We start from the raw sequence: 19,343 nt of genomic DNA on the forward strand, positions 1-19,343 counted from the left end.
TGGGCACCATGGCAGCTCTCTCCTGCTCCTCACTGGAACCAGTCCAGGGACGGGCCACAAGTGACACTCAGCCCCGACAACAATGACTTTGCCATCCTGAAGGCAACTCTGGGCCAGTCGGCCCCAGTGTCTGTCAGGCAAGCTCCCAGCTCTTGCTGCAGCCCCCGCCCCTGGCTCCAGGGTGTGTGTGTGTATGTGTCGACAGGGACTGCTGCCAGCTCTTTGCCGGGCTCTCTAACAAGTTCCGCGAGTCTGTTTGTTAAAGAAAAATTCCAGTGGGTGCATCCAACACATGGAACTCAAGTACAGAAATTATATTTATCCACCCCACTGCCAAGGAGATCACATGCCCCGTGAGTCACTCCAGATGTGCTCAAAAACAGTCTCTCTGTGGAAGCCCAGTCCCCCAATCCCAGAGAGAGTAGGATTAACAGAGGTCCCATTCCTCTCCTCCCCGGAGGCAGCCCCTGCCTCCACCTTTCTGAGGCAGGAGAGGGCATCTCAGCACGTCTGGAAAAGGAAGGACAGTAAGAACTATATCGTCACACGGGGAGGACCAGTACGGGCATACCTGTAGCTCCTGGGGTCCCATTAGGTTGGAGGGAGACTGTTCACCTTTCTGGAGGAAAAGATGTGTTGGAAGACGTTGCTGCTTCTGCTGTTGTGTTATGATGCTCAGGACACTCTGTCCCACAGATGGAGCAGGGGTGAGTTGCTTTTTATTTATTTATTTGATGCTCATTATTCTTTCTTCAGTACAATTAGGAATTTGGTGGAGGGGGGATTGGAGGGGCGGAAGGAAATTAAAAGCCCTGGGCCCGCCTTTTACCTCGTCTCTGCCAATTGCTTTATGCTTCCTGACATGCTAGAAAGTGTTAGAAGGTGATGGGGAGATGACACTGAAAAAGTCAAAGCTGCTGAGGGAACTGGGTCGGGGTGAAGAATGCAGAGGGCATCCCTTCCTGACAGGCTACAGCAAAGTCATCTTTGGTTCAGAGAATGTGGACAGACTCCCTGGAGTTCGCCCCAGGCTGCAGCAGCCGGGCAGAGCGTGCGGAGAACAGGTGTGGGAGACTGATGCTAACGTGATGGGACGGGGCTGCTGGCCAGCAGGAGGGCTGAGAAGAGGCTTGGGCATGGGCTGTCCACGTGGAGGTCTCCATGCTGCTTCCTGAGCAGGAGTGGACACATCTTCCCAGCAGGAAAGGAAGAGTAAGCCCTCAGCATCTCATGTCTGCCCAGCTGCTAGTCCTACTGCCCCGGCCAGCCCACCTCAGAAAGGAAGGCGCCCAGCAAGGCTTCTCTCCACAGCCAACCTCCTTTCCCTCGGGATGTAGCTCCTCAGAGGCGACCTGGCATCCTCTCTGGCCCCTGTGGGTAGACGCTGGCAGCACCTCCAGCCAATTTGGGTTTATCACTCAGAAAGTGAGGGACCAACGGTGCTGACCGCTCCACGCTGATCTGAACTGAAATCTTTCCACTGCCTAAAGTCAACTGAGGTCTGTCTCCTGGAAAGAACTGGAAAAAGAAGTCAGGCTCAGTGGTGTTTCTACAGATTCAAACTGGGGTGAAGACTGCCCAGCAGTTGTGGGAATAAGCCTCCCATTCATGGACAATGTCAGGAAAGGAAGGAGTGGCTGCTGGGGCACCAAGCAGCACATCTGAAATGGAGCAAAGCAAAAGCCACTGCTCTTACTAGGGTTTTTATTCCTTCACTTTAAAACCTGAGACTAGGGACTTGCCAATTCTCTGAACTGGGCTATTAAATGATTGTTGCCCAGAGGCAAATAATTAACATAGCATTTTCCCATAAACATATCACACAACATACACACCCCTCCCTGCTCATCAGGTGCACAAACCCTGGGGGCAACACTTGGAAGCATAGAGCAAAGAGACCTCAGCATTGTGTTCTGCCACTTACCCCTGTGTGATACTGGGAAACCTTCCTCAATTTGCCTATTAAATAAAGGATGATAATCTCCACTCTTCGTAATACACAGGCTGTTAGAAAGCCAAATGAGATGATTTGGTTTGTTACCAGGCTTATAAACACAATAGCCGCGTCATGAGCTACCCAGCCCCTGCAAGGAACACAAAGATCTAATTTCGGCCTTTCGTTGGCTGTGTGACATCTGGCAAGTCTATTAACCCCTTTGAGCTTTGGTTTAGAAACAGGTAACATATTAACAATAAAAAAAACTGACAACTTTGTTGTCATGTGAGAGTCATATTAAAAAATATAAAATGCTTTGTAAATAACGGGCAGCTATATAAATATCAGCTATTACCTGCCACTTAAAATTTTTTCATTAAAGAAATTTGAGGTTCTCAACAGAGGGATCTATAGCAACATCCCGGGAGCTGCTGCCCTGGCCCCACCCCTCCTCTCTGGGGAAGGACTGCCCCTCAGTAGCAATAACAATCTATAGAGACACAGAGCCAACACAGCTGAAACAGAGGCACAGTGAAGCAGCTGATGTTAAGTGCTGAATTAGCGGTCAGTGTTCAGAGCCAACAAATGACACGGAGCCCTTCCAATCATCATCAAAAGTCTTCCACGTAGTTGATTTTTTTTCATTTTTAGTATTTTTCCTAATCATAAGAGGAAGACACAATTGCCACTTTTTTAAGATGCAATGGGAGTCACACCCAAAGAAAAACCAGTTTTCCCAAATGTACTAACTGTTCCTTTCACCTTCATCTTTACCCGACTCCCAACCTCACCCCCACCCCACACATAATTTAGAAGAATGTCCTTGGAAACAGTCTGAGGGCGACCTCTCCGTACAAGATCCTCCTCTCCCACCCCTCAGCACCACCCCAGCCTCCACCCTCTGCCTCCACGTGTAGAAATGTGGAAATAAATCCAAAAGGAATACACCCTGCCTCAGGACATCTTTTTTCCTACCATTCTCCCAGCCTCTCCCTGAGAAGCGCTCTCGAGGATTCCGCCCTGGGAGGCAGCTCTCCACGCCAGGATGCCAGTCCAGCCTCCTACCCCCGATTTATTAAGACCAAATGACTCACCTGTGGTCAGTGAGGCAGCCGGATAGGCAGACACACCTGGCCCACATCTCAGCCCCACCCAGGTCCTGCCAGGGCACCGCTTGCGCGGCTTGGGGTAGACTAGCCAGTCTTAAAAAACGAAATACATGTATTAATTCCTATTAAGTATCTATGCTTTTATTAAATACGTATGTTATTTCTTTGAAAAGCAGTTTAATAAGGAAGGCTAGCCCTTAGTTATTAGGCTGAATGTATGTCATTTTCAGGTGTCAACTTTAGTGTGTGTTTTCAGCCATGAATGTTCCAAGAAGGGAAGTGGTCAATAAGTATTGACTGACTAACAGACCAGCATGACTGATTGCACCGTGTGTAGCCATCCGTCTACTCCACAGTCAGTACAGGAGGCAGGAGCTGTTCTAACCACTCACAGTGGGGAAACTGGAGGATGGGGAAGGAGTTAGCACCCCACCAGACACCTCAGCTGGAAGCTTAGAGCTGGACCCTGACTCCCCAGACCCCGACTGTAGGGGCAGAGGTCCCCTGTCCTCATTCATGCCACTCCACCCTCAGGGTGCTCCCAGCAGTCCAGGGGTCCTCCTGGTGTGTAGGACTCTCTGGCCAAGGGGAGCTGACTCAGAGCAGCCCTTCCAGAAGCACTCCCAGGGACCCCAACACACGGGGCCAACGTCCTGGCTCCGTCAGAGTATCTCTGTGTTTCTATAGGGCTGGCCCAGGAGCAAAAAAGTAAATGACATCAGTAGGCTCTGGCAAAAGATCTTTTATAATTGAGAGCTTTCCCTTCCCACACCCACTGTCATTTCCATAGAGTTGCTTCAACTGATTCATTAAAAATACAGTTGTATTTTGGTCTGATGTGGTCCACGGCTTGAATCCTTTCTGATAAGCTCTTTGGTATGGATGCTGCACACAGTTACATGGAAACCATGACAACAGCTTTCATACTGTTCTTTTTTTCTTTTTAAACTATTTGGAAGATGGGAGAGGAGAGATTTTTATCCCAGGTTATAAAAAGTCAAAGAGATCAGGCTCAAATCAAAGACAGGCTCCTCCTTTTAAGAAGTCTTCTGCCTGCATATCTGGGCAAGAAGGCTTGGGGGAGCTAAGGCAATGGGGAGACGGGTGGCAGCCTTGACTGAGATCATTAAAAGTAGCTTCTCTGAGGCGGGAACATGGGCTCCTCAGAGATAAAGGGAGGGTGTGAGGGAGACAGGAGACAATATCTACTTCCTGATAATGAGCCAGGACCTGTAACTGCAGATCAGTTCTAAAATCACTCTGTTAAAAAAAGGAAGGATTTAGTGAAGCATTCTGAAAAGAATGGAGTTTAGTAATAAGGATAGTTAATGTGGTTCTATGAGATTGTTTATTCATTCAACAAACAGTCATGGGCAGGATACTAGGCACTGGGAATACAGTGAAAAAAACAGACAAAATCCCATGCCCTTGTGAAGCTGACATCCTAGTGAAAGGAAACAAACGCTAAACCCATATAGAAATAAAACATCTGGTTCATTGGATAGCAATAAAGAAGGGACAGGTTAGAGGGTCTTAAGGATTATAATTTTAAATAGGGTAGTCAGGGAGGGCCTCACTGAGAAGGTGATTTGAGACCTGAAGGAAACATGGGAGTGAGCCATGCAGTATCCAGAGAAAGAGTATTCCAGGCAGAAGAAACAGAAGTGCAAAGGCCTGTGGCAGAAGCAAGCTTGGTGAGCCCAAGGAACAGTGAGGAGGCCTGTGGCTGGACTGGCATCATCTGGGGATAATAGATGAGCTCAGAGAGGCAGTAAGGACCCAAGTCATGCAGCACCTGGTGGCCATCTGAAGGTATTTGGCTTCTACTCTGAGTGAGATGGAAAGCCACAGAGGGTTCTGGGCAGAGGTTTGACACTGTCAAACCTACGAGTTCTCAGAATCACTTTCGTTGCTGTGTTAAGGATAGAATAAGAGTGGGAGCCAAGGATGGAAGCAGAGACACCCTGAGGGAAAAGGCTCAAGGTTTGGACAAGAAGGCTAGCTGGGATATGGTAAGAAATAGCCAGATTCCTGATATATTTTGAAGGTAGTGCCAACAAGATTTGCTGATTATTTGGGTGTGAAGTGTGAAAGGAAAAGAACAGGCAAGGATGAGTCCCCAGGTTTTGACCTGAGCAACTGCGGGAGATGGGGACCAAGTGCTAGGAGAGGGGGCAGTTGGGTGGGGTTGGGGATCAGGAGAGAGAAATATCACAAATCCAAAAGGAGACTCCTGTAGGCAGTCGGATGTCTAGAAGTCTGGCTTGGGAGGACAAAGCCGAACATCAGTACAGAAGTAAGTGTGGCTGGAGGAGAGACCCAGGTTGAAACCAGGAGTCGGCAACATGAAGAAGTAGATGAAAAAGAAGAACAGGGGATGAGAGGGATTTTTTTCCTAAAGAAGCAGCTGCAACACGTGTTCATGAAAAATCCAGTAGACAGGGAAAAATTAACGATGTGGGAGAGAAAGGTGGAAAGGTGAGCACCGTCTTTACTGGCGACTTCATGCACACTTGGAAAAGCTGTCTCTGGGTAAGAGCAAGGGTACAATTACAGGAGGGAAGTAAGAGTCTCCGGGGAGGTGGAGGGAACTGCTTGAAGGAGAAAGGAGGAGCTGTGAAATCATCATCTGTTCTCTAGTGAAACAGAGTGAGAGGAATCAGGGAATAATGGTCAGGCAGTGTTTCAGGACCCATGTGAGAGTAACAATTGTGAATTTCAAGTGAGACCACTTAACACAGGTGCAGGTGTGGAACAGGTAAGGAGATGGGTGGTGCTTTTGCCAAGTGATTGCAAAGGAACAAAAAGGGAGCAAAAGAGACGAGGATTTGTGCAAAGGATCATAGGGCTATAGAAATTTGAACTTGCCTAGCGTATTACAAATCAAATTAGAGATTTTTAAAAATATGTGTGGTTCATTTAAGAATATGTTTTATATCATACACATTCATTAATAATTAACTGCATATAGCCTTCCTGTAGTAATAGAGAAATGAAGAATGCCTGGTCTTGGGGCAGATGCACCTACAAAAAGATAGCATGGTTCAGCCTATCAGTGAGATTGGGTTTTGAAGCCCTTGAGACCTGGATTTTAATCTCAGTCCTACCACAAACAAGTGGGGTTGGGGGGTGGTGCCAAGAGCAAGTTTCTTCATCCATTAAATGGGATGTGAATACTTAGCTCACAAGGTACACGAGGAAAGCACAAAGCACAGTGACTGGCTCACAGTGGGCTCATAAGCTATTGCGACATCCAGGCTCCACATTTGAACAACTTTGGCCTGAGGTCCAAATGTGTCTCTCAACAGAAGACATGGACAGAATATGCTAAGACACGTGAATTTCTGGATCCAGTTCCTGAACTAACTCAGTGCATGTGGCATGAACTTTAGCAAGTAAATCATTTGTTCTAGGCAGGTTAGACCAATGTATCATAGATAATGTCCCCTGAAGGCTCATGAGTCCAGGAAGTTAGGGGGAGGGGCTGGTTTCCCTGTCCCAAGGCCAGCCCGGGCAGCGGGCCTTCATGCAAGGACACATGGGAGTCTCTGGCATCCCCTGGTCACACTGAGTGGCCCTTGTGAGCATATTCACAACCTGAAGAAATAGCTGGATTGTTGGCTGGACGTGGAGCGTTAAGTGAAGAGGAAAGAAACAAACGGGCCCAGTTTTACACCACGCAAAAGAAACACAAAGCCAGTGATTCTGAAAACACTGCCCCAGCAGCCTTCTTGCCCAAGGCTCCACTGCCCAGGAGGCAGTGGGGTCCTTCTGCCCTGCCCTCCCCACCCCACTCTGCTCTCTCTCCTCCCTCCGAGAAGGTAACGGCCGTCCAGCGGGAGCATTCAGGCCTCAGAACTGCTAGCCTTGAGAGGACTGTCCTGCTCAAAGCAGCTTACTGATTGCTTACAGTGAGGAGGGAGCCGAACTTAAAATGACCTCATAAATTTGGGAGATGGGACAAAAGGGAAAGGAAATAAAACCAGCAAAGCCTGAATTAAAGAGTCTCCAGTAATGTTTTGTTTTGTTGTGGTGTTTTTTAAATACCTGGTGTATTTTTAAAATCATTCCAAAATATATTTATTGAGACTGCACTCAATATATATACTGAGCTTTATGCAGGCACCAAGATCAAGCAGAAGAGGCCTAAAACCCATTTTCTCCCTCCCAGCAGCCGGCAATAGACAGCAAGATGTGACATGTGTAGAAAGGACGCAGGAAGGAGATGTAAAGAGAATAAGGAGATGGAGCAGGAACTCAACAGTGTATGGGGGGATCACAGGGAAACGCTTCCTAGGGGAACAGGCCTGATTTTCTAACGATGTGGGAACAAGCTTTGCGCACGTACCTCTTGGCATTGGTCAGCTCTTGTTCGGGCCATTTGCATTTCTGGCACAGCCCAGCCTTCATCGTTATGGACAAGGACATCTGGAGTGACTACCTTCAGCTTCTTACCCGAATGTTTTGACATGGACCAGACACAGCTTATTTCTCCCCCACCACCTGCAGCATCTCCAGGGGAGATGAATTCATGTCTCCGGACCTCGTCTCATTCAAAGGGAGTCAGACATGGGCAGCTGCTGAGATGTCTTCCCCAGAGCTGGCTGCACGTACACCACCCGAGGGGTCGTAAAAGCCCCTGCACTAAGCACGCCGTCAAAGCAGCAGCAGCAGCAAGAGGGGCACCTGCAGAAGGTGGTGGAAGGCTGGGGGTCATGGGAGGACAGAGGGAGGGGGGTCCATCTTTGAGATTCCAGTGCTTCCCACACAAACTTTCCAAAGCAATAATCAGCCCTAGCCTAGAGGCTGAAGCTGTTTCTAACAATCTTCCCCAAGCTGTGTTATTGTTCTAAAAACTATGAGCACAAGGGTTATTGGAAACATTGTTTCCATTATGAAGCTCAGCTTTGCATCAGGAAATATTTTCATCCCAACTCTTTTATTTTATTTTATTTTATTTTATTTTATTTTATTTTATTTTATTTTATTTTATTTTATTTTATTTTATTTTATTTTATTTTATTTTATTTTAAAAACTAAGGGTCCACCTGGGGTGTGCACGTCAAAGGAGTATTGCTGTTTGCAGGGAAAGAAAGGAGAGAGGAAAGTGCAGGTCTGGCCGTGAATTACCTCCCAGGAGGCAGCCATCCCGGAGGGAGCAGAATCCCTTTCCCCTTCATGTGCTGCAGTGCGATTTTTTTTTTTAAGGGAATATTTTTAATTTCACAATAACAGAAAAAGTAAAAAAAAAAAGTCAAGTTGCTCTCAGATCCCACCCAGAGAAGAGGTTTTCATCCTATCGCACTCTGGTCACTTAAATCAGAACCTCTGGGGCTGGGACCCAGGCGCCCTGGGGTGATTCTGGCGTGTGGTCAAGCTCGCGGACCCAGTGCAGTAGGAGAGGCCGCGTGCTCCCGAGCTCCACCTGAGACCACAGGCAGAGGCCGTGAGTGAGCAGAAGCAAAGGCCTTCTCAGCCCCTAACATCTATGATTCTGTGGGAATTTGGGGAAATGGGCCATTTTCTGGCAAAGAGTACAAATTCTGCTAAAATTCTAGGCTGGGAAATATCACTCTGGAGTTCATAGGCTCCTTCCCCAGATATGGTCTGGGGAAGCAGGCCGTCACTCTGCCAGTCAAGGCCCCTTAGATGCAGGGACGTGGTCAGCCGACCCTGGAGGCCCGCCAGGCTCCCCTCGGGGTGCAGAAACATGAAACCGTATTTATCCTAGACCCCAGGGAACTCGAGGGCTAGATAATACATGGATTACACAGAAGCAATATTACAGCAATGCTGCATCCAACCAGCTTTCTCCAGGAGGCGGGCGATTCCTACCAGTGAGCTTTTCAGGAAATGTCCTTTGCGTTGGAGATGTTTCATTGTTGTCACTTCTGACAGAAATCCTTCTGAGTGATTATGCAGCTCCCTTCTTCAATACAGCTCTCTGGATGTCACCGGACCTTTTCTTGATGGCCCAAGGGCACAATTTTTAAACAGAGCTGTCATGTATGGTTAGGCAAATTGTGCTCTGCACAACTTCAGGGGGCGCTACCTACCGCAAAGTCACACAGATTTCTACTGTTACTTGCCCAGTTTTCTGGTGGATCACAATCAAGTGTCTTGAGGAAGCTGCCCCTTTTTCTGTCAGTTGGCAGCAGGCCTGCCAATCATGTTTGCACGGTGTTCTGGGACGCAGACGGGCCGTGGGGTGGGCAGGGCTGTCTGCTTTCTGCCTGATACGGCCCTGGAGAAGTGCAATTTGTAATGACTCCGACACTCTGCCATATTCTGTCTCCTCCTTACATGTCCTCAGGCAGTTCCTAATTCTTGGTACCCCCCCCCACCTCTAGCAGCCCACATATCTTCCTCCAGCTGCCACTTTGAGATGCAACCACTGAGGGACTATGGTGTCAGGTCATTGACTTTATACCAAATGCATTTCTGAGTCAGGCCGTGAGGGGAGGCCCTGGGCTTGGCTCCACACACCCCCTGGAGCCAGTGTCAGGGTCTACACGGGTCTCTGCCTGCGCTCTGTCACCGGTGCTCAAGTTCTTGGCAGCTCTATTCTGGATGGCTGAGGAATAGCCAGGAGTCTGAGTCTCTGATTAAAAGTCATCAGTAAACAGAAACCAGCACTTCATACTGACCAAGTACTGAAATGTGCGATACTATTGGGGAACAGTAGTATTAAGGAACTCGTTTGTTGAATTTGGGGGGTTTTGTTTGCTCATTTCTGTTTTGTTTTAACATCAATTCCCCTGGGTAGACATACCCCCAGACATACATATTTTTCTAAATTTTCTGAGATGAGTCTTATGAGAAGACAGGTTTGAAGTCGCTGGTATGAAACAGTAACACCTGACGTTCCTGGTCGTTCTCTGGGACCCACCAGGGCTGGCTGTCACCTCTCCCACTTCGTGTCCACCCCCACTTGGAGTCAGTCCCTTTCAAGACTGAGGGGCGACCCTCAGGGTTCACCCGTGGGAGAAGCCAGGGCACACGCAGCCCCGCCAGCTCATTCTTCTTTTCTTATAGCTGTGCTCTTCCCTGCCGCCCACCGGCCAAAGAGGTCCTCGTCGGTGCCCCTGAACCCCGTCCTGCAGAGCTCCCTGGAGGAAGTGGAACTCCTCTATGAGGTAGGCAGAGGGCAGAGTCGTAACTCAGGTCACCCAGAGGGCACAGCTCCTTCTCTGTGACCTGAGTGACCTGAGCCCCTGAAAATGAGTAGCCTCTGCTGCCCAGGGGACCGGCCTAGACGTGTTTTTGGAGGCTATGGAATCCTGCCCATCCCCAAGGAAGGGGTTCCTCATACGGCCTCTCCTGTCCCACATGCCGTCCCAGGGAATAACGGTATTGAGATTCAGCCGAGGCATGATGTAGGCTTGGCACAGAGGGGCCACTGCCAGCACCCAAGCAGTGGAGCTGGGCAGTATTCCCCCACCAGGCCTTTCAGGCATGACTCGGCAGCAGTCTCCCGGCAGTGGTTGTCTGAGTGGAGCCATGTCTGAGTAACCTTCTACTGTGACAGTCTGGGGCTGCCCCAAAGGCTCTCTTCCTCTGCCTCTGTCACCTCCATTAGCAAGACCTCTCTTCTCCTCTAAACCACAGGTAAATTTCCCCAGGCTGCTTGGTTTGGTTCAGCAATAAAATTCCAGGTTCAAGATCTGAGCTTTAGTTCTGGTTCTGCCACCCACTGGCTATGTGAACTTGCATCAGCCCGTTTCTCTCTGGGCCTGAATCTTCTCATCTGTAAAACGAGGGACTCCAATGACCGCCAAAGCTCCCCTCCTGCCTTGACATCCTCCGTGTACTAGAATTGCCTGGCTAAGGAGGAGACAGTCTGCTGCAGCCAAGCAGCTGAGCCGGGGGGGCAGACTTCAAATCCTGCCTCGGGGAACAAGCTGGAAAATGCATAGCCTTTGCCAAGTCATGCACATGGGAGTCAGAGAAACAGATCTGTTTTAGAAAGATAACAGACAGTAGCATGGAGGATGGATTAGAGCTGGGGGAGGCAGGAGACAGAGAGAAGAGTTAAGACTCTGAGTCCAGGAGGTACTTATTAGGTTCCTGACGTGAGCCTGGCACTGAGCGGGGGGTGCATATGACAGATCCCACCCCTACTCTGAAAGAACAAGTGAGAAACGAGGACAAATCTCTGTATCCCCCTTTATTCCTAGCACAATTCTCTGCATCTTTCAAATTCCCAGCTTCTGATTTTAGATTATCCAAAATAGTGAGGTCGTGCTTTGGAAGATCTTTGGAGGATAGAAGGGGAGGAAGGGGAGCAGGGGGTGATTCGGAACACTAGAAACAAGTAGCCACTTACATAGTGGCTTTGTACCGGCACAGTGTTAGATGTCGCCCATATCTGACTTATTTACTCCTTCTAATATCCCAGTGGAGTATTGTTGTTACTAACCATTTCACGGAGAAAGAAACTGAGGCTGAGAGAAGCTAAATAAGTCATCCAAGTTTATACAGCTAGTGGGAAAGTCAGAACTGGAACCCAGGTCTCTTGATTCCGAAGCTGTCTCCACAACCGCCTCCCTAAATGGGCCCGTGTGACCATGATCCCTGCAGTGTCCTCACCAATACCACCTGATTCATGCCTTTCCACGCCCCTTGTTTCTCCCCAGTTCCTACTGGCTGGACTTGAGATCAGCCCCGAACTGCAGATCTCCATCAGGGACGAGGAGCTCGCCTCCTTGCGGAAGGCCTCCCACTTCCACACCATCTGCAACAGCGTGATCCCCAAGAGCATCCCCGACATCCGCCGGCTGAGCGTCCACCTCTCCAGCCACCCCGGCATCCTCAAGAAAGAGGACTTCGAAAGGACAGCGCTGACCCTGGCCTACACGGCCTACCGCACAGCCGGGTCCCAAGGGCATCAGAAGGATGTCTGGGCCCAGTCCCTTCTTAGCCTCTTCCAGGCCCTGAGGCATGACTTGATGCGGTCCTCAGACCCCAGAGCGTCTCCCTGAGAGACTGGCCAGCACCAGAACTGTGGAGCAGAGACCAGCACACAGTAATCTAGAAATTCTTCATTCTCTACTCTATTTACAGAGACCAGCCACAAAACAATACCACCAACTCAGAGTAGCAGAGATAATATAAGAAAACCCAATGCTCTTTGCCCCTTGTAACTTCTTGACAGTCGCATCTGATTCATCTCATAACGTGACCTGGGCTGGAAAAAAAGGGCTGGAATGGTAGTTCAAGATGCCTCCAGAGGCCAAATGTTTGCCTGGTGACAGGCAGGAGTCTCAGATATGCTTCAACACTGAGTGACTGTGACACAAACACCCAAGAGTGAAGACAGGGCTGGGGGAGACATCACAGAAGTCTGGGTGTGGCAGGGGGATGGGGGACAGAGCTCTTTGGTCCCGTCAGGGTGCTGGGTTGACTGAACATCTTCCCAAGGTTCTGTAGTAAGCTCTAAAGAAACTAGAGCTATAGACAAAAATGAATACATTGTTAGCCAAGGATACACTTTTCAGCTTTTCCAAAAGTCGCCAAGAATAATCAGTCGGAAAATCAGTAATATTATGACATGTATGTCTGGACTGTTCTTTTCTGAAGGCTGGTCTAATACAGGGGAGGAACACAAAGGGGGCCCACAGAAACGTGACCATCGTGCCTTCCTTCTTGAACAGAGAAACCAAGCTAATGCAGAAAGGGCCATAACAAAAGAGGCGGCACCAACACCCAGGCCTGCCTATCCTAATGCTAAAATTATCTAGCGTCCACCAAGAATTAAGTGCTCCTAATAAAAGTGATTTTCAGATGACAGAATTTTACCCTTTCAAATGCCAAAGCTTTCATTTTGGTAATATTGACTTGATATCTTTTTAAGCTATTCACATGATGTATCTTAAGCTTTTATTTAGTATATTGGAAACATTCTAATGAAGGAGTTAGATGAGATCATCTCTAAGATTCCCCTACTTCCGAAATGTCCACTATCATTTAACTACCCAGGAGATGTTACAGGGAGGACACCTGGACCTGAGACATCTGCTGGACTAATTGTCATCCAACCCTGAAAGGTCCCAGACTTCGCTAATTCTGTGCCTGGTGTGAGTTTTTCTGCTGCCTTCCTCACTGTCAGGCTGTTAAGAGCGTGCTTTTCTTTGCTACAACATGACTTCCCCTTTGCAATTTGTTCTTTCTTACTGGCCATCACCTGAAAAACAAGATAGTGAATCTTATTATAATTCTATGTTAAGTAAGGGTTAATAGGTGGAGGCCTCTGCTGGGAGTAAAACACCAGCTCAGAGATCTTTCCAGCTTCTCCTAGGTTTGCAGCTGGTTTCTGGAGGATAACGTTGCAAGAAGTCTGACTTTTGACTAAGTGAGGATTCACTGGGCTAAATTTGATTCTGAAATGTGTATTTAACAATTGTTCTGCATTATGACAAAAGCTGGTCTGGACTTCTAAAATCTTTGAATAAGTGAGCTTTGCAGCAGCATGAGCTGCATAATCTTTTGGAGAAATATCAGGATGCAGGAAGGTATTCATCATCAGAGAAAAATCTCGCTCTGCATCCTGATGTTCTCGGGCTCAGAAGAGGACTAGCTGTCAGTCTCTCTGGTTCTCATTCCCGGATGACACTGCTCTTTTGCCTCCCTCAAATGCACGCTCAGATATATACTTTTTGTTCAATTTTTCTCTTTCTAGTATTACATGTTCACTTTGCCCTGGTTACTCCACTAGTCTTTTTCTTTTTTAAAAAATTTTAGTTGGTGTCTCTGCTGCTCTGTCTTTGGGCCCAACTTGGATTATCTTTGTATCCATTCCTCGATCCACCTCCAAGTATCTTCTGCTGGATTTCTTGCTCTATCTCTGCCTGCCCATATTTGGATGCTCACCGTCTCCTTCAGGTATCACTGACTAAAACAAAGGTCAAGACAGGTTTGAGGGGGAGGGTATAGCTCAGTGGTAGAGTGCATGCTTGGCATGCACAATGTCCTAGGTTCAATTCCCAGTCCCTCCATTAAAAAAAAAAAAAAAGATAAATAAATAACCTAATTACCCTCCCCCTGCAAAAAAAAAACCTAAATAAATAAATACCAAACAAACAAAAAAGACAAGTTTGGTATTGCCCAGAAATCAGATTAGCCTCATGCCCTACCTCCACTTTGTGTGATTTTCCTGGATGTGGGGCAGGGAGGGGGTCAGCAGAGGTCTCAATCCCTGGACACCGTGCAATACTCTGACAGTCAGAAGCTGTCCTGGGGCTCCACCCTTATCAGAACGGATCTGAGAGCTTTCTTTCAATCACCAGGCGGAAAGACCCACCCTTGTCGTCCCTGCCAGCCATGCCAGAAGCATGGCTGCTCCTGGTAGTAGGAGAATGGTCCCAGGGCCAGGGAGACCAATGGCAGCTCATTCAACCTGCCACAAAAAATTAAAAGCACTCTTGCACTTATAAATCAGGGGCCATACTTAGGTGGCAATCAATGACTGAAAAAAATAGAAACAAGAGGAGTACAACCTTTTTAAAGACAAATGAAAATTTCATTTTCAGTAACTAGATACTTAAACACTATTTCACTCTGAATGTAAATTAATTATTTACCCACAAAAAGTTTTATAGTAATGACTTCATTTACAAAATCAAATATTCCACTCACCGCTACCACCCAAAAACCCAGCTCTTTGCCCAAAGAGCAGCGAAGGTGCAGACTGGACAAAAACAGACTCTCCCATTTTGCCTCATTAATGCCACACTGCACACACCACAGTCAAAACCAAGTCATGTTTTGTCATATTTATTCATAGACTGAAGAATCTGGGGTGTGATATTGGTGGTAGAAATTTGCCCGTGACTTACTGGAACTATTCTGCCATTTCTATACCACCGGGAAATTTAAGGATCTAAAAATTCTGGCATTTTCCTCTATAGTTGGCATTCTTATGGCTACCTCTGGTGTCCCTCAAGAGACATTGGAAAACATTTGTGTGCTGAAATTGTCAGTGCTCTGTCATCTCACCTTGAATCTAACTAAAGGAGAATCACATAAGTGGTAAATCAGTCAGAAGGTATTTCCACAGGTACACTGGTCTCAAGTTATATGCTTGGTACATGACTTTATATGGTGCCCCTTGCTTTCCTAACTCATTTTAACATCTTCCTTTTTTTTTTTTATTGTGGTAAAAAAAAAATCATGTGAAATTTACCATCCAAACCATTTTTAAGTGTATGGTACAGTGATGTTAATTACATGCACATAGTTGTATGACTGATCTCCAGAATGTCTTTATCTTGCAAAAATATTTCCATACTTATGAACCAGCAATTCCCCTTTTCCCTCCTCCCAGCCCCTAGCAACTACCATTCTATTTTCTAAGAGTTTGACTCCTTTTGATACCTCATAGAAGTGAAATTTGTCTTACATTTCTTAAGCAATAGATAAAATAATCTTTTAAAAAATATTTTCTTTGTCTGAAAAATGGATAGACTCCTGAAGGAGAACTACTGGTCTCACTTTGTCACTCACCTTAACGTAATTTTATAATTTAACAAATACTCACTTGCGGTGTAATAAAAATGTCATGAGCGAGTACCCGGGCTCAGTGGAGTCTTTGTTATCTCAGATTATCTCACCAAGGAATTTGAAGAGGCTCATGGGTTTCACAGCAAACGCTGACTTCCTCAGCTGTTTATTTTCATCCAGTCTCTTTGATATTTGCCACCAAAACATCACACATGTGGTATTGTTCATTCTGAGCTGCAAAATCATCACAAAAAATGAGGCTTGAAAATAGCTGGTCTTTAACATGAATTTAAACAGATGAGTCATAGCAGCCTGTTCTACAATGGCAACACAATTTCAAAGGGGATCTGGGTCATCTGTGGTTGCTCCTGCCTTAGGGGTCAAGAAGACCTGTTTTTCTGGAGTCACTTTGCCTTTAGCCTGGGGATTATTTCCAACTGGCATAGCAGACCTTGGAACGCCATTCCTTGCATTCTGTGAATTCAAGAGAACATGGCTTTCATAACCCTTGACTCTGGTCAGTACCTCTCCGATCAAGGCAATGCTGCCAAGGACTACCAATTATAAAAGTTTAGGGGTTTTCTCTCTCTCTCTTTTTTTCTTCTTTGCCTCATACCCACATGACCTTCCTGAGAAAAGAAACCCTTCTCCTGATCTGTAAGCAGCAAAAATTGCAGAATCCAAGGGCTGCGAAGGCCCTGTCACTGAATTCATCGATTTTTTTTTCACACCTCCTCCTGGCATACCAGCCAAAGGAAGCCTTCTGCCTTTTATTTTATTTTATTTATTTTGGGGGTAGGGGGTAAAGAGCCTCAGAGAGGAAAATTTGAGGACTTACTCCAGCCAGAAGGATCATTGACATCTGGGCTCCAAGGGCCTCTGAAATGATACAGGCACCTAGACTTTTCCAGAGAAGCAGCGACCCTTCCCTCTCTCCCTAAACAGTTCTGTGGTCTCCGACAGGCTAACACCCTCTGCTGGCTCAGACGCTTTACATTCACCCAGATGTTGAAGCAAACGATCTCTGCCACCAGGCAAGTCTGAAAGACTTAATATTGTATGCTCTGGGGCAAATTTCTCCAGAATTAATATTTTTTTCTCCCTGCCACCAGACATATCATCTCCCTAAGGACTAGGTCAGCAAGAGGACCTTCCAGAGAACGCTCGGTGTCCTGTGCAGTGCTTAGGGAAGTGGGATTATGGTTACCATGACGGTCAACACTCCAGCCCCTAGGATGCTGGAGAAACAAAAATAAGCTTTGCAAGTTGCTTAGGTTCGGCAGAATCAGCAGGACCCTGCTGGGACCAATCCTGAACTGCCTTTGGAAGAGATATCGATTCATTCTTTCCAACGTGCTGATTGGCTGTTAGGAATGGGCGTGGCTACCGCCTCAGTCCTGCTTCCCATAGGTGAAGGGAAGTTAAGGTGGGCCTCCAGCAAGACTGTCCCGTGACAAAAAGGAATATCTTAGGGATTTTTTTTTCTGCTTTGGAGACCCAGGCTCAAGGCAAATTATAATGGGGAACCAATTAGAAGGAAAGAAATTTGAACAGAGTTAAGGTGCCAGGTCCTGGGAGAGGAGACCAGCCCTACCTGAAGTCTGCACCCTCTGCTTACAATCTTAGGGGGGTTGTTTTAAGGGAAGGGGGGAGGTGGGGGGGTGGTAACTAGATTTTTTTTTAAGGGAAGGGGGTACAGCCTGCACAGGCAGCAAGTGAAAGTGGTACTGCCCAAAACAGGCCATCAGAGAGAGGGAACATGATGGCAGGCGCAGTAGACTCTCGGCATTTTTAATTTTTTTTAAGCTTTGAAATGACTTCTTCATGACCAGACAGCTGCAGCAGAGGTATACTCTTGATTGGTTAAGGGGGCTTTTGCTGAGCTTTAGAATGAAGTTGCTCCATTACTGGTCAAGCAAAGAGGGAATCCACGATGCCCCGGTTTACCGTCCTTTCCTGCTGCCTTTTTGCTGGGCATAAAACTATGCTCACCAATCCCACCTAAAACAGGAGGCAAGGAGCCCAGCCTTTGGTGCAAACAGGGACTCTACCTGCCCTCCTGTTCTGTGCTTAAGACGAAGAGGACTCTTGGAAGCCGAGGCAGGTTTAAGAAGCCTTTCCGGACCCGGGCGAGCACTGCTAGCAGCTCAGGCACTTGGCCGGCGGGGCGCGGGCTCGGAGGGGAGGAGAGCGCAGAGGCCCAGGATGGGCTTGCTGAAGGGCCTTCTCCGCGCCTGGAAGCTGCTGCTCGTCATCTTCGTGCCGCTCCTGCTGCTGCCTCTGCCAATGCTCCACCCCAGCAGCGTGAGTACCAGCCGGTCCCCTCCTGGGGCCAGCGGGTCAGGTGGGAGGGCAAAGAGGGGAGGTCGGCGGAGGCAATGGGGTGTTCATGCAGTTCTTCATCGTGGTTTTCTGTTGGTTTATAGAGCTGGAAATGCTTTCCTGGAGGAGGCTAAAATACTTTCGGCCTCAAAACTGCCATTTTCACCCCGCTACCCCATTCCCAGTTCCCCAGCACCATGGCCCCCACCAGGAGCGTGGGGCCTGGCCTGGCTGATGTGTGTGACCCTAAGCAGTGGGCCAGCCGGCTCTGGGAGCAGGGCCTAGTGCATATGCTGATAAGGAGAATGTAGCTCTGGTGAGCCGGTATTTGCTGGGAGTCAACATGTGACCATCCTTATGGGAGAGCAGCTAGAAGTGCAGGAAGACCTCCCTGCAGACCCTGAGAAGAAGGATGGGGGAGGGGACTGTGGACGCAGGACTGGGGTGGGGTGGGGTGGGGGCCCTGGCCAGGCTCTTGTGCATCCAGCCAGGGTCTGTGGACAACCACCGTCGGCTCTGAAAACCAGGATTGGAAACTTCCCCTCTCAAGTTCCCACTGAGCTGAAAGCAGAACTTGGCTTCCTGCCCTGGTCCCATGCACATGACCCTTTGATTATTTGTATCCTCTGTGTCTTCTTCTCTGTGCTCTTGAAGGAGAGACAACAGATGACTTGATAAAAAATAAATAAGAGCCCCCAACTCTAGACTGTGCCATAATATTTTGTCCAGACTTATGTGAGCAAAGGAACCACGGGTCTGCTTCTTCTAAGATCTTCATTTGCCTCCATTCCCTTTATACTCCCTCTACCTTCCCCTCCCTCCCCCTCCTCCCCCTCCTCCTCCTCTTCCTCCTCTCAGTACCTTTACCCCTTCCCCCGGCTGGCACTACCCTTGAGACTTAAGGAAAAATCAGCTAAGAGAGGTTAATCATGTTGGTAGGAGGCAAAGGGCGTCCTCAGCTCAGCTCCCTGAGTAACTTAGTAACCAAGATTAAATTATAAAGTCAGAGGCGATTAGGATGGTTTCTTAAAAACAAACTGGCTTAAATCTTTAGTAGAATAAATACCCCAGAGTGCCAGGGAGCCGCTGATGGAAACCGGGCTGGGATTAGCAGACAGTGATTGGTGCTGACAGTTTTCCTGGACTGTACCCTAGGCAATTTTCTGCTTTGTCCAAATGAGCTGATATTTTTTCTTTTCATGTTTTTGTTTTTGTTTTACTCACTGGCAGATGAATTTGAGGGAAATCTAACCAAGTGGCACCTTCTTCTCCATAGCAGCATCAAACACCCACCGCATCCCCTAAGTCAGCCCCATCTTTGGGGACCATGACTCCAGGGTGTCATGTTGCCTACATTTCATCCTGGGTGCCTGTCTTTGAGCTTCTTGGTGACTAATGACTAGTGAGACGTATCCACAGGAAAAAAAGAAAATAACAAATTATCAAAATAGACAAAATAATCTATAAATTCGACATAA

At 47.7% G+C, this 19,343-nt stretch overlaps 2 protein-coding genes and 1 long non-coding RNA gene across 3 annotated transcripts in view; 2 read left to right on the forward strand and 1 right to left on the reverse strand.

Annotated features, from left to right (window-relative positions):
* LOC135321659 (uncharacterized) overlaps window positions 1-630 on the reverse strand; it is a 103,304-nt gene extending 102,674 nt beyond the window's left edge. Inside the window, exon 1 of the long non-coding RNA XR_010381583.1 lies at window positions 572-630. This is a non-coding gene — a long non-coding RNA (uncharacterized LOC135321659). The remainder of the gene's footprint in view (window positions 1-571) is intronic.
* Window position 631: 1 nt separating this feature from the next.
* On the forward strand, window positions 632-15,612 carry FAM180A (family with sequence similarity 180 member A). The gene is made up of 3 exons (XM_010983160.3): window positions 632-707; window positions 10,081-10,181; window positions 11,682-15,612. Exons 1-3 carry the CDS (start codon window positions 632-634, stop codon window positions 12,024-12,026), a joined length of 522 nt encoding a protein of 173 aa, XP_010981462.1. The 3' UTR covers window positions 12,027-15,612.
* A 2,043-nt stretch (window positions 15,613-17,655) lies between these two features.
* SLC13A4 (solute carrier family 13 member 4) overlaps window positions 17,656-19,343 on the forward strand; it is a 38,034-nt gene continuing 36,346 nt past the window's right edge. The window contains exon 1 of the mRNA XM_064487332.1: window positions 17,656-17,847. Within this exon, the coding sequence (XP_064343402.1) occupies window positions 17,749-17,847 (99 nt within the window). The 5' untranslated portion in view covers window positions 17,656-17,748. The remainder of the gene's footprint in view (window positions 17,848-19,343) is intronic.

The sequence above is a fragment of the Camelus dromedarius genome, chromosome 7, assembly GCF_036321535.1.
Source record: "Camelus dromedarius isolate mCamDro1 chromosome 7, mCamDro1.pat, whole genome shotgun sequence".
Lineage (NCBI taxonomy): Eukaryota > Metazoa > Chordata > Mammalia > Artiodactyla > Camelidae > Camelus > Camelus dromedarius.